The sequence below is a fragment of the Thamnophis sirtalis genome, unplaced genomic scaffold (assembly GCF_051295495.1).
Source record: "Thamnophis sirtalis isolate CommonGarterSnake01/CBP01778 unplaced genomic scaffold, rThaSir2_p1.2 scaffold_2, whole genome shotgun sequence".
NCBI classification, from domain to species: domain Eukaryota; kingdom Metazoa; phylum Chordata; class Lepidosauria; order Squamata; family Natricidae; genus Thamnophis; species Thamnophis sirtalis.
The window spans coordinates 80,574,591-80,589,928 of record NW_028261382.1 but is presented as its reverse complement, the minus strand read 5'-3'; the positions used below and the strand labels follow the sequence as shown (position 1 = coordinate 80,589,928).

Here is a 15,338-nt window from a genome sequence, read left to right as displayed (position 1 = left end):
ACACCATCTTCATCATCACCATCATCTTGGATCCTTGGCACCACAACCGAGTGTCTGTTTCAGGCAGGTGAGCTTTACAGCTCTTTTACTTGTAGCATAGGGACAACATGACAACATTGGGAGATTATCCTCTACCTGCTGGACTCTGTCAACAACTCACCAAGGAAGAGTGGAGACCCTGTCAGAGCACATTATGACAATCCAATTGTGGGGAGAGGCAGGTCACCCAAAACATTTTCTAGTTTCACAGTGTTACAAAGTTTTCAAACTCTTAAAATGGAACGGGAGAATGACCTTAGAAAACCCACACTGCATAGACAACAGTCTGATAAATGAAATTTGAGTCCAAAAGGGAGAGTGAAAGCATCTCAGAAGGGACCGTCCTTAATTTTTGGGAGAGGGTTTTTTTGTTTTTTGTTTTTTGTTTTGCTTTGGGGAGAGTTTTACTCTTTGGAAGAGAAAGGGGTGGACTTGCAAGATTCTGTATCCTTATAATTAAAGTGGAGCTAATATAATTGTGATGATATCTATCTGAATTAGCTGAGGGGGCAACACTTCTGGATTAGAGAAAATAAGGGTGGATTCCTAACAATTGTCTAGATAGCACAGTCTATAGGGGACAGCAAATACCAGTAGTGCCATATAGCCCTTTGGATTCAAAGAAAACAGCATGAAGACATTCCTGAGGACCTCTCCTTATCGCCTTGAAGCAACTGTGTCTGTTCCCAGAACTGCATAGCTCCAGCATGAATCAGAAAAAAATGGGCTTGGCTTTGGGAACTGTAGAACAGGTGAACTGCATGCCTTTCCCAACTTCTTCTTTCCAAGCATTGCACAGTCCTTGGTGCTCTCTGAGCTTGGTTGTTTTCTTGCAGATGTTTCATTACCCAAACTACATAACATTAGCAGTGCTAGGTAGCTTCATCAATTCTAGACTAGCACTGGTGATGTGACCTAGTTTGGGTAATAAAATATCTACAAGAAAACAACCATGCTCAGAGAGCACCAAGGAGCCCCTTATTTCAACCCTTAGCTACACACATCCTCATTTATTGACAGTTCTCATAACAAGAAATATGCCAAGCCTTCCCCAAACCAGAGTGGATGAGAGCTTTTCGTGCAGAGAGCTTCCTGCTACAACAGAATAATATCTTTGGACAAGGACGGTGACCTGAAAGGGGAAAAGAAACTGAATTCAAATCACATCTGCCCTGTAAAGCTTTCCAAAGCCAGTTTGGCCCAACCCACAATTGTACACATATACATACATTCTGGAGAGTTTCTTTTATCCAAAAGTCTGCAGAAAGGGACTTCCCAGCCCTCCTACTTTAAGATGTGATACACTGTAACTCCCCAGAGGCAACCCAATGGAGCCAACAAGCACTTAGCTGAGGAAGCCAGTTTATCTTTATCACTCTCCACCCGCTCGTTGCCACAATCAACAATATATTTATTGGTATCTTGCATCTCTGATTGGCAATGACGAAATATTTTGTATTTGGTGCAGAAACATGGTTAGAAGACCTTGTCTACTTTTAACTGTGGTCTGTTACACAAGTGAACCTTCACCTAGAAACTTTTTAACAGTTGCATTCTTAGCTTCTGGCCAACTTTTGCTCGAAAACAGTGTAGCTTCTACATGCATCACATACAGAGGTGGGTTGCAAATCCCGTCACTACCGGTTCCCCGCGCGTGTTCGCTCTCTCGCGGGTGTGACACTTCTGCGCATGCACATTAGCTTCTGTGCATGCGCAGAAGCTTCTGGGCGGGTGGGCAGAGCCTGCCGCCGCCGCCACTACCGGTTTGCCCGAAACGGGAGCAACCCACTTCTGATCGCATACTATTTGCATGTCTCTCTAGAACGGATAATGATATGTTTTAGAAGTTGATCTCAACTTGCAACCATTTGTTTAGCACCTGTTTGAAGTCACAGAACCAGTGAAAAAAGTGACTTATGAACAGTCGTCACAAAGCTGCAGCATCCCCATGACCAAGGGATCGAAATCCAGGCACTTGGCAACCAGCAATGTAATTAACAACTGTTTCATCATCCTGGGGTCATGCAACTATTTGCTTAACAACCACATGATCCGCTTAACAACTGCAATGATCTGCTTAACAACCTTGGCAACAAAAAGGTTGCAAAACTGAGTGTGATTCACTTACCACCTGCCTTGTTTAGCAATCTAAATTCTGATTGAAATTTGGGGCCGTAAGTCAAATGTCTTGGTCTCTGACAACTCCAATCATCTTAGATTAAAAAAGCACCTATCTGAAACCCAGGTAGAGTCACAGATCCCCTGCCAAGACAGAAGCAGTGCCTACAAATTAGATAGTTCCAGTCCTTTTTAAAAGCAGCAACTCAGATTATCTTGTCATCATAACTGGGTATCTTAGCATAAGAATTAAGATTGTGGTTCATTCTTTCACTAATGCACAACTTTCCCTGAATACTGAAGATAATCCATAGAATAGCTTCTTAATATACAAATAAGAAGGAAATATGCGCTAGACATGCCATAAAATAATGGATCTGTGCTAAAGCTTCATTACAGGTAGCCCTTGATTTACAACAGTTCTCTTAGTGACCATTCCAAGTTACAACAGCACTGAAAAATGTGACTTACGACCTCTTTTCACACTTACAACTGTTGCAGTATCTCAGACACTTAGTAACTGACTCATATTTATGATGGTGGCAGGGTCATGTGATTCCCCTTTTGCGACCTTCTGACAAGCAAAGTCAATGGAGAAGCCAGATTCACTTAATCATCTTACGAATTTAACAACTGATGATTCACTTAACAACCGTGGCACGAAAGGTCATAAAATAGGGAAAAATCCAAACAAATGTCTCACTCAGCAATGGACATTTTGGGCTCAATAATGGCCATTAGTCGAGAAATGCCTGTAGTAAACATAAGATGTGGAGATGAGATGGTTCCCAAAGAACTTCTCTATGATTTCGAACAATACCACAAGGAAACAACTAATTACACAGCTACTTTCAAAGCATTAAAAGGACAGGAGCTCCTCATTTAACGACCACTTGTTCACTGACCATTCAAACGTGCTGCAACACCAAACAAATGATAATCATGAGCTGTTCTCAAACTTCCAGCCATCTCAGAGTCGTGCTGTCACGTGATTCCGATTTGAGTGCTCAACAACCAGCTTGAGTTTTGACCACTAGAGTTGCATTCACACAATACAATTTGTGACCTTCAGCTTGGGACTCAAAAGACAGGCAGCCTACAAAGTTAGCTAAGACACCACCACCCCCGGCAGTCTGGCCACCAATCAGAATACATTCCTTACACAGGAACAGGAAGCTCCAAGGTGGGACCAAAGAGTGGGTATAAAACTCAGAGACACTCTGCCCTTTTTGCTTCAAGATCTTCAAGGCATGTGACCCCTTTTTTTCCCCAGGACCTCAAACCATGTGGTCCTGTCCACCATCAAAAAACCTTCTTTCCAAGCAACTTCCATGAATCCACTTGGAACTAAACCCAGATGGATCTTTCTTCCAACAATGCAAAGTCAATGGCAAAGCCGACAGGAAATTGGAATGATTCTATGAGATGGTCATTTAATAATTGGCGGTGCTTTGCTTAACATCAATAACCAGGGATTGCTGAAACTACCGCTGCTAAATGATGTGGCCACATGATGTCATGCTTTATGACTACATCGTTTAGTGACATAAATCCTAGGACTAATTATCATTGTTAAAGGAGGACTGCTTGCAAATTCAAAGGAAAAGAAGAAGCATTTACTCTATTCTTAGTATTCCACAATATCAGGAAGTCTGTAACTAAATCATCCATGCATCCTGAATGTTCATTCTTGGAAGCTACCCAACCACCTCTGAAAAGTCAGGCATGGTAAAGAGTTGTATAGCTCTCATATAATAGCACCAAAATTAAACAGGATTGAATACCCTTATTGAATATCCTGATTTTGAGATAGAACAAATGAATGACTGGGAAAAATCAGTTCAAAGAAAAGAAAAAGATGTGGAGACTCTAGAAAGAGTGCAGAGAAGAGTAACAAAGATGATTAGGGGGCTGGAGGCTAAAACAACGGTTGCGGGAACTGGATATGTCTAGTTTAACGAAAAGAAGGACTAGGGGAGACATGATAGCATTGTTCCAATATCTTAGCAGCTGCCACAAAGAAGAGGCAGTCAAAGTATTCTCCAAAGCACCTGAAGACAGGACAAGAAGCAATGGATGGAAACTAATCAAGGAGAGAAGCAACTTAGAACTAAGAAGACATTTTCTGACCATTAATTGTTAGAACAATTAATCCATGAAATGACTTGCCTCCAGAAGCTGTAAATGCTCCAACACTGGAAGTTTTTAAGAAAATGTTGGATGTTCACTTGTCTGAAGTGGTATAGGGTTTCCTGCCTAAGCAGTGGGTTGGACTATAAGACTTCCAAGGTTCCTTCCAAGTCTGTTATTCTATGAATGGAGAAAGTTTTCTTGGGGAAAAAAGATGCTAAATTTCAGGAAGTCTAGAGAAAATGCCTGAATTGTGGAGTCCTTGATGCTTTGAGCTTGGTTGTTTTCATTACCAAACTAGGTAATATCAGCAGTCCTAGAAGAGATATACTAGTATATACTAGTCTGAACCCATGAATCCCTAAATGAAGGCTTATGAACATTAGTGTTATAATATTAGTGTTATAATTCCGAGCAATCTCAGACAATATAAGGAAATTGTGAGAGGCTAAAAGTTACAATTTAGCAATAACAGATGGTCTCAGGATCCTTATTCTTACAATATTTATTTTCACATTGCAACAAATATCACACATCTCAATAAGCCATTGAGTGGTTGAGTTGAAAGCCATAGGCTTCAACTCAGAATGCTTTATGAAGTTAGTCACTAACATTCATAAGCCTTCATGTATGCGTTCATGTGTCAAGAGTAGCCTGCTATTGATTATTCAACCACAGATATGCAAACTGTATTTCAGTCTCTATCATCCTAGGTGTCTATTAAGTTGTCTTCCCAGCTTAGATAAACCAAAGGTCCTCAGATAACTCTCTCAAACCTTTTGGCAAATGTATCTCACTCGCAGGATTAGAGGCAGGAGGCCCTAAACCATTTCTGACAAATGGCAGTCCAATCTCTTCTTGAAGCTACCACAACTTCCGAAGGCAATTTCTGTTCCATTGATTGTTTTCACTTTCAGAAAATTTCTTCTTATTTCCAGGTTGAATCTCTCCTTTTCTCCATAGGGAGGGGAGGAGTATCCAGGATGGGTTGACCTTATCCTCTCGTTGATTGGACTGAGTCAGATAAGCTCTTGGTATACGCCCTTGGTCCACCAGGCACCGCCCAGTTATCAACCTAGTCCCTCAACTGGATGGTTTGCCATCCTGGATCTCCGATAATTTGGAAAGAAATTTAAAGAAAGAAATAGGATTAATTCATCTCCCTATAGCAGCAGCCGCAAGCGAGCTGGACAGCTCCCTGAGCTGCAAGGAAGTCTGACAAAAGCCCCCTTGGGGTACGGCATGCTGCCCAGGCATCTGAGTGAGACAAGTATCACTCAGGAAAGGAAATCTGCTGGGCAAGCAGGAAACAAAGGGCACAAGCCTTCTAAAGGCAAGCCCAGCTGCAGAGGCTACAGCAGCGCCGGAGCACTCTGCCGCTCCCCACAGGTTCGAGCGGCAAGTCATGGCTTCCTCAAGCGCTGTGGGGCGCAAATTGGGCCACCGACAAGCGAGTGCGGCGCTGGATCCCCGCCCAAAAGGTGAGCCTCGCCGCGGGAGCTCTGCTGGGTGCCGGAGTGCTCCGTTGCTCCCTGCCGGGTTAAGCAGCGAACCGCGGCTTCCCAAATGCCACTGATCACCCGCGCAATTATCCACGTGGCCCATCTTGCTGGAGGAGGTCCACGGGGGGAGCAAAGCCTCTAGCGGCACCCGAAGGAGGCAGAAGAAGTAAAAACCAGCGGCAGAGGCGCGCGGCAACTCCTCGGAGCACAAGCCGACAGAACAGGAAATTTAAAAGAGGCGCCCTTTGTCTCCTGGCACGGGTGCCATCTTGAAGCTGGGAGGACCCACGTGTTCCAAGATGGCGGCACCCAGCAGCAACAAGGAGACCAGCAGGACTCAAGTACCTGCAGCAACAGCCAGCAGCCCCACCCGAGGGGCAGCGGATCAACCAAGGTTAGTGACCACCCCAAAGGCTTCCCAGAAGAGGGGGGGAACAAAGGCTAGAGGTAAGAAGAAGCACCTTTTCCCCAGGGCAGAGCTGGAGGTAGAGGGTGGTCACAAGCCTTCCAAGCCATCTAAGTATGAAAGGGGAAGGCACAAGAAGCTGGAGCAGCTCTACAAAAAGGCAAGTCGGGAGGGGGCAGAGGTGGTGCTGATTGCCCCCTTTTGGCCTAGGAGGCCATGGTTTGCAGACCTCCAATCGCTCTCGGTGGGCAGAGCTTGGAGGAAAGGATGTCCCTCAGGCAGGGGTCACTGGAGCACCCGGAACCCCAATGGCTCCAGTTGACCGCTTGGCAGTTGAGCGGAGCATCAATTCTCCCCCATGGTAATAGAAACTATCCAGGCCGCCCAAAGATCCTCCACGGAGCGCATTTACGGCACGACTTGGCGGGCCTTTTCCGTATGGTGTAACTCCCAGGGACAGGACCCAGTGAGAGCCACCTTTCCTTTTGCCGGAATTTCTCCAGGCAGGCCTGGACAGGGGGCTAGCTCCCAACATGATTAGGAGACAACTTTCGGCCATCTCATCCATGCTTCTGTGCGGTAGAGCTCAGACACTCACTCACCAACCCTTGGTCAGGCAGTTCCTGAAGGGGGCATCCAACCTCAAACCACCCACGGTACACAGGTGCCCTTCCGGGGACTTGCACAGGGAGTTGAATGCTCTGAGGGGGGGGGCGTTTGAGCCATTGCGAACAGTTTCACTAAAGTTTTTAACCCTTAAGGTGGTGTTTCTAGTGGCCATCACATCCGCCAGATGGATATCAGAGCTGCAGGCCCTGTCCGCTAAGGAAGACCTCTGCATATTTCACCAGGACAGAGTGGTGTTGCAGTTGGATCCCTCCTTCATACCTAAGGTGTGCTCATGCTTCCACAGGTCGCAAGAGCTGATTTTGCCCAATTTTTGTCTAGACTCTTCTCGCCCAATAGAGAGGAAGTGGCACACTCTAGACGTAAGGAGGGCTCTGAGGATTTACCTCAGAAGAACCCGGCCTAATAGAAAGTCCGAGGCCCTGTTTGTCTCATTCCAACCGGGATCTCTGGGCAAGAAGGTGACCTCCATCACCAAAGGCAGGTGGTTGAGAACCTGCATTGCTACGGCCTACCAGTCCCAGGGCATACAGTCACCGAGCCCCATCACAGCACACTCCACATGAAGTGCGGCCACCACTGCGGCCTGGGCAACGCAGGCCTCATTGACAGAGATATGTAGGGCAGCCATGTGGTTTTTCCCCTCACCCTTCGTGAGGAACTACAAATTGGATACCTTTGCTTCTGCGGAGGCTTCGTTTGGTCGCAGAGTATTACAGGCGGTTCATAGGGCGGGGGACACACCCCACCAGGCATAGTTTGGCCATGGGCCCTCAGTATGTTACCCTCCCTAGGGACGTGTTAGCTTTGGTACATCCCATCCTGGATACTCCTCCCCTCACTACGGAGAAAGGGCATTGGTACTTACCTGATACGCCTCTTCTCATAGTGGAGGAGGAGTATCCAGACACTCCCTGTCATGGTAATGTAAGATGTGTTATGATGGATGTTGCACTAATATGTTCAAGTTATAATTTAATAAAAAGTTTGAAACCTTAACAAAGGTCTGGAGTGGATGGCACAACGGGTCGGATAGAGTTCTTCGCCAATATCCGGGCGGTGCCTGGTGGACCAGGGGCGTATACCAAGAGCTTATCTGACTCAGTCCAATCAAAGAGGAGGATAAGGTCAACCCATCCTGGATACTCCTCCCCCACTATGAGAAGAGGCGTATCAGGTAAGTACCAACATCCTGTTTAGTTTACATCCATTATTCCTTGTCTGGCCTTCAAGTGCTTTGGAAAATAGCTTGACCTCCCTCCTCTCTGTGGCAGCCCCTCAAATATTGGAAGACTGCTATCATGTCTCCCCTGGTCCTTCTCTTTTTCTATCATCCATGTAGTTATGTGCTTGGTTTAGATCCTGTTATGAATATTCTCAATACAGGTAATTCCCCACTTACAGCCATCTGTTAAGCAACTGTCCAATGTTACATCAGCACTGAAAAAGGTGACTTAGAATTGGTCCTTGCATTTACAACTATCACAGCATCCCCTTGGTCACGTGAGTGGCATGTGTTTACAATGATTGCACTGTTTCAGGCCATGTGATCACCATCGATGACCTTCCCAGCCACTTCCAACAAGCTAAGTCAATGGGAGAAGCCAGATTTGCTTAACAACCACACAATTCATTTAACAACTGCGGTGATTTGCTTAACAACCAAAATTGGTCGTAAAATCAGGCCTGACTCACTGAACAACTGTCTCACTTAGCATGTAAGTTCTTGTACCAATTGTGATTGCAAATGAAGGACTACCTTTGTGTACTTATTTTCATCAACTTTGGTACATTTATAACCCGTTATATGCCTGCTTCTCTTCATTCATCCATAATAAATTTCTAGGAGGCTATGCAGAGAACCATCTACACTGATCTTCACCCTAAAAGGAACATGCTTTTAACTCTGAGGATATGAATAGAGCTGGAAGGGACCTTGGAGGTCTTCTAATCCAGCCCCCTATTCAAGCAGGAGAACCTATACCATTCCAGACAAGTGACTTTCTAGTCTCTTCTTAAAAACCTCCAGTGATGGAACATTCATGATTTCTTGAGGCAAGTCGTTCCACTGATTAATTGTCCTCAGTGTTAGGAAGTTTCTCCTTAAGAACCGAGGTGGTGCAGTGGTTAGAGTGCAGCACTGCAGGCTACTTCAGCCAGCTGCCAGCTGCAGTTTGGCAGTTCAAATCAAACAAAGGCTCAAGGTTGATTCAGCCTTCCATCCTTCCAAAGTGGGTAAAATGAGGACCCAGATTGTTGGGGGCAATACGCTGATTCTGTAAACCACTTACAGAGGGCTGTAAAAGCACTGTAAAGCAGTATATAAGTCTAAGTGCTATTGCCAATTCCAAGTTGCTTCTCTTTGATTAGTTTCCAACCATTGTTTCTTGTCCTGCCCTCTGGTGCTTTGGAGAATAATTTGACTCCCTCTTCTTTGTGGCAGCCCCTCAAATACTGAAATATTATTATCATGTGCCCCCTAATTCTTCTTTTCTTTAGAATACGTTCTTTAAGTTTCAGATTTTGACTGTTTTGCGCCAGCATGATTCTGGTAACACAGAGGGAAAAAGGACCCCAGATCATTCCAACCTGCTCTTGTTCTCAATACAGGCAGCATTCACAGCAATGGGCGTTCCTTTTGCACCAGCTGCAACAGATCAATAGCGCAGTAATTCATACAGCAATGGTCAGTAGGCTTTGCTGATGCATATTTAGCAAGCCATACTTTCAGCTCCAGTTAACAACAGTATCCGCTATAGAATGGACTTGCTGGGGGAAACAGGGAGGTACTGTGTGCACAAAACAGCTTGCTCTGGTTCGTAAACAGAGCAAAATCGGGCTGTTCTGAACCAGGCAAGAAGGATTGTGGGAAGGGAATAGGGGAAGGGGCCAAAGATATCAGGCATTGAGGGGAACCTCAGAAGAGACTGAAGATGGAGAGAGAAAGGAAGCAGATGGGCCAGCAGGGGAGGGAAGAGAAGGGGAGATAGAAACCAGCTTCTCCTATTTGGCAGCATAGTTTTTTTTTTCTTGCTGACCTAAAAAATGTCTAGCAGCACGAGAAGAATACGAAGGTTTATTCTGAACCACGTTTTCCCTATTTTGTGCATCTTGCGCTAGAGAGTTACAGATCCAGCATTGTCAACTAATACACAATAACTGGTCCATATTTCTCCAATAAAACAGTATTACATGTAGTCCTCAACTTACAACGGTTCATTTAGTGACTTTCAAAGTGACAATGGCACCAAAAAAAGTGAATAGTGACCATTTTTCACGCTTACAACCTCTGTAGCATCCCCATGATCATGTGATCAAAATTCAGGGGCTTGCAATTGGTTCATACGTATGACTGTTGCTGTGTCCCAAGGTCACGTGATCTCCTTTTGCGACCTTTTGGCAAGCAGACTCAACAAGGAAGCCCGATTCACTTAACAACCACGTTTCTAAATTATCAACTGCCAATGTATGCACCCTCACCACCGTCCAGACCTTCCGCACAGCCCTTAAGATCTGGCTATCCCGTCAGGCCTGGGGATAAGATTCTAATTCGCCCCCACCCGAATGTTGAATGAAAGTTGTGTTTTATTGCTTTATTTTTTTTCTCATTCACGTATTGTCTTATGTTTTGTCTTGCACTCCCCCTCCCATGAATTGTAAGCCGCCCTGAGTCCCCTCAGGGAAAAGGGCGACCTATAAATCACAAATAAAATCTTAAAAAAATCTAAAAGAAAGGTCATAAAATGGGGAAAACCTCACTTAACAAAGGTCTCACTTTTACAACAGAAACTTTGGGCTCAATTGTGGTCGTAAGTCGAGGACTACCTCTACAGCTAAGTAGAACGTGTGATTCCAAGCAAGGTTTTGGTGACACATGCATTGCTAGGAAAACACGCTATCTATCTCTGGGATATTACTCAAACCACAGTCTCTCTTTGAAAGTTGCAGGCTGACGTTCCCAGAGGTTTTGCTTCCAGAAACAAAATCTAGATCCATCTGCATACAAGGCAGGCCCTTTATCACCTAAGTATTATCCATCCTCAAGAAAAAAGAAAGTCAAATCTTTGGACTTAGGTGTGCTACCTTCAAGGAAAAAGCCCAATTTCCCTTCTTAGAAAGCCCTAGAAGATTAGATAACACAGCTTTCCCTCCCACAGAAACTGTCACTGTTTTTGCGTTGGTTCCATGCTTCCAAAAATATATCATTAAAAAGAAACTAGAAATCATTCTCCATTTTCATGCTATAGATTTCTCTACAGCAAGAATGCAGGGTTTAGTAACACAATGTGCTCACACTAATAGTGGCATCTATTCAGAAAAGCACAATGCGTAGTTAATTGTCCAGGTTTAACAGCCACAGGTGATTTCTTTAAAATGCAATAACTCAAGGAGTGAAAGGTCATGTTACACTGCATGCAACGTGTATTATAATGCATGTAGGTATGCATTCACATACACATGCAATGTGCTGGGTTGACCAGAAAACTCATCTGCCATTCATCAAAATATTTACATCTTTTTTTTCATGTTTATAAACATACCCAAAGAGCATTGCTCCTAATTTGTGAAAATTAATGGAATTCTTAAAGCAGCCACCTCTTTTCCAGACTCCAGTAAATAACTTAAAAAGTTGGGCTGCTTTAATCAATGGAAAAGAGGTACTATGCCGCGTGCGAACCAAAGCCTATCTTCCAAATTATTTTCAAAGCATGCAATTCCAATACTAGAGGAAAGAGACATGTGAACAATGTTTAGCATCCCTTCAAAAACTACCCTGATTCTAACCATATAATGCCTAGCCAAAAGAAGATGGGTGCCCCAACAGCCATTAAGCGAGATTCAAGACACTTCAGTAAACTTCCAGGATATTCTCTCTAGGCCCAACAGCAGGAAAAGATTTAACTATCCCAGGAATGCAGCACTTCCACTGTGCTGTCATTAGCAATGGTAATGGGGGCTCAGAACTTGTTCTTACCTTCCGCTACATCATCGTCCACAGCGCCTTTCACCTGAGAAAAACACCACTGAATGTCATTCCCGCCACCGCCAGCTCCTAGAAACAGAACAGAAGTTAAATCAACGTAATTCCACACCCATCGTATGAAATTTGGCTGCACGGTTTTATCATTCCACTCTGATAAACAGTGCAGCGAATGACGCTGCAAAGGCAAACTCTACACACCCACAAGGATATTCTCAGCAGAGATTGAAGCCCACAGATAACCTCCTCGCAAACCATTCTTCTCCGCCACCTGCCACCAAAGCATTGGGTTCGAATTAGCCCAGAGCAAATATATCCATCCGGCCCAGAATCACTGCAATTTCTCAGCTAATTCTTAGCTGTTTCCAAAGCTACATTCCTGAATACATTCCCAAAATCACACCACAATCGCAAGAAATTACCTCGGGATGTCTTCTAGAATTCTCTGAAAAAATGCAGTGCTTCCTTGCCTTAACAAACGAAATTCATTTTCTACATTAAATCCTCTCCCGCCCCTAACCTGGCTACAGTTTTCCCCCACACTGTATTTAAGAACAATAAATCAGCATCCTCATTAGCAGGAGCAGGAGCAGCAAACTTCACCACCTAAAGAAAAAAACAACAGAAACCTAAGCCAAGAACCTTTCCCATGTGCATAATAAAGAAATAAAACATGATTTAAAAAATACAAAGCAGAAGTATAACCTCAAGAGCTTGAGGAGGTTGTCAGGCTGCTTTAAAGTTACAAGTAAGTTTCAAACTACCGTAAAAGACGGATCGGAGAGAAAATTTCAGGAACATTTCTGCCTAGGCGGAAGACAATGAATCACTTGAACCTTGCCGCCAAGACATGTACAAAACACAGTGCAGACACCACCCATTTCTTCTTCATGTCATTTGAAGTCAGTCATTTGGGTTGGGTTCATACAGGAAAGAGACTGCGAAGAATTACAAGCTGGTAGCTTCTAGTTCCTGAAAAAAGGGCTGTCAAAATGGAGCCCTTTCTTTTTATGCCCCCCCCCTCCACACTCCAAACCAAATGGGGGGAAAAAACACAGTGCGAAGTTTCCCACCACCCCCTTTCTCGCTCCCTTTTCTTCTTGAGGCTGAGCTCTACAAGGGAGAACAAAGTTTGAAGCAACTATGTATTCCTTCCTGGCTCAAGAACAGCAGGAGGAACACAGGAAAAGTGGAAACAAAAGTATTCTATTTTAATCTCCCTCCTGTTACAATGTCCTGAATCATTTGACCATATCTGGAAATGGGAAAGGATGTTTAGAGATAGGAATAAATCCATATTCATGTACAGCATGCATCCTGAAGGAGCAAAAGCCAAGGCCTGTAGTTGAGCTTTGCCCTGAAATCCTAAGGATCTTCTATAAAAAATAAATGTAAAAGTAGATCTCATTCTATCTATCTATCTATCTATCTATCTATTTATCTATCTATCTATCTATCTATCTATCTATCTATCATCTGTTGAGAAAGAGAGAGAATATATATATTCTCCCATAATTGGGGCATACCAGGGGTTGTGACACTGTATGTATGTATGTATGTAGAATGAGATCTACTTTGATACACACACACACAAACATACACACTAAAGTAGGCCACCCCCATCCAGCTGTATCTCCCTACATTCCAAGCTCTGCATCCATTGATGAAAAGGAAAAAAAAAGGGGGGGGAACCAGGGGCGGGTGGACGCCAGAGGTGTTGTGGGCACATCAGGGCTGCAAAGCAGTTCTCAATAGGGCCTCTTGTGCTCTATTTCCAAACCTAGAGCAATTAAATAGACTGGGTGTGGGTGAAACAAATTCCAGGAAAAAGGAAGAGAAAAAGGCAGGGGAACAGCAACAGAAGGGAGCTGATGTTGAAGGCCTCCCATTGCATTTTCAAGCCACCCCCAAGGTGGGGAACCCCCCCCCTCCAATGAGCAGGAAGAGATGTGGGCTTAAATATCACATGGAGGCTGCTCAAGCTGTCAGCACATCCCCCCCCCTCGGGTTGGCACCAAGATTGCACGTCCCTTCCCACGAAAGCGGCTGCATCGGAGGCATGCTGGCTTTGCAAAGGGACCCCCTCCCCTTCTCTTCCCGACGCGCCCTCTGCCCTCGGCTTCCCAAACACGGGGCGTGCAAAGCAATCCTGCCGGTCCAGCCCCGAATCCCCGGCTGGGGTGGGGTGGGGAAAGCCTTTCGAGGCTTATCAGCAGGAAAAAGGGAAAGATCAACCCCCCCCCCGACACACACACACACCCCGCACACCTCGGTTGGAAACCGCACCAACTTCTGCCTCTCCCTCGCCAAGGAGCAGCGGCGCCGCTTGACGGGCAGAGACAAGAAGGGGCATTTTTTTAAAAAAAACCTCCGTCGGAACGATCCCGGCCATCCCTCAAGGGGATCGAGGCGGTGGGGAAAGGCGGACGAGCCGGCCCAAGGAGGGGAGCCAGCATTTCAGGAGACCCTCCGAGGCAGCGGGAGGGAAGGGGGGCAAAAAAGCCGACCGGGGCTTTCCATGAAAAGCAACGGGGGTGAGAGAGAGGCGAAAGGAAGTGGCCGAAGCCGCTCCCCGCAGGGCCGGCAGTCGGGCTCTGCAAGAGCGAAGTAGCGCTTCTCCTCCCCGCCCGCCCGCCCGCCCTGCCGGCGCCAGACTCCAGTCCCCGGGCAGAGCGCGGCTCCCTCGCCCCTTTACCTGCCATGCTGGGCGCCCAATGGTTGGCGGTCGGGAGGAAGCGGCCTCTCAGCTTCTCAATCCTCTCGCCGGGCCGGTCTGGGAGAGAACGTGGAGGGAGGATGGCAGCGGATCGCGCCCGCCGGGGAGCGGGGGGGAGGGCAAGGCCGGCTTCGCTTCCAGGGCTTCCCCGCTCTCCGCTTCCTCCTCCTCCTCCTTACCCAGCCCCCCTCCTCCTTTCAAAATGGCGCCGGCAGAACCGAATATGACGTCAGCGGCCGAGGCGGGGGAAGGTGGGAAAGCAGCGGGGGGAGCGGGGGGGGGAAGGCAGCTCGCCCGAAGGGGAAGAGGAAGGGGGCGGGGCCCTCAAAAGGGAAAAGGCTGGAGATGGGAATGCGCGCGTCGCGCTTGCTGGGCTGGGGATGGGAGTGTGCGGCCGCGCTTGACCACAAGCGTTCCGCCCGCCTGAGGAGGAAGAGCTCGAGTTCCCACAACCCGCTTTCCCGTGTGGTGAAGCCCGAGCGGGTGGGGATGGCGCGGCGGGTTAAAAAAAAAAAAGCGCAAGTGAACTTGCGCAAGTGCAGCCCAAGCGGCGGCTCTTTCGCTTGGGCGCTCCGCTTGCCTGCCTTCTGCGCCGGGGCCGCGGCGAGCCTCGGAGCGGGATGCTAGTGATTTTCTGTTGAGAATCAACAGGCCGCGAGAGAGGTCAGGGTCAGGCTTTAGCTGGGGTTTTTTTGGGTGGAGGGGTAGAAGGTAAAAAGCCCCATCATGAGCTGGCGGAGATGTTGACCATCTCTTGGTTGGACTCCCGCTGGAGTTCATTGCTAGTTGCAAAGTCGTGCGGGAATCTCCTCCAGCACA

The 15,338-nt window shown here is 46.4% G+C and overlaps 1 protein-coding gene across 2 annotated transcripts in view; it reads right to left on the bottom strand.

The window, feature by feature from the left end:
• PPP2R2A (protein phosphatase 2 regulatory subunit Balpha) overlaps positions 1-14,722 on the bottom strand; it is an 80,929-nt gene extending 66,207 nt beyond the window's left edge. The window contains exons 1-2 of one of the 2 annotated variants that reach the window (XM_087706205.1): positions 14,499-14,722; positions 11,798-11,875 (exon numbers count right to left, since the gene is read on the bottom strand). In XM_087706205.1, coding sequence (XP_087562331.1) covers positions 11,798-11,875; positions 14,499-14,505 — 85 coding nt within the window. In that variant the 5' untranslated portion in view covers positions 14,506-14,722. Of the gene's footprint in view, positions 1-11,797; positions 11,876-14,071; positions 14,211-14,498 lie in introns of those variants that run through there. The other variant, XM_087706204.1, reaches the window with a different exon arrangement.
• Between the last annotated feature and the right edge of the window lie 616 nt (positions 14,723-15,338).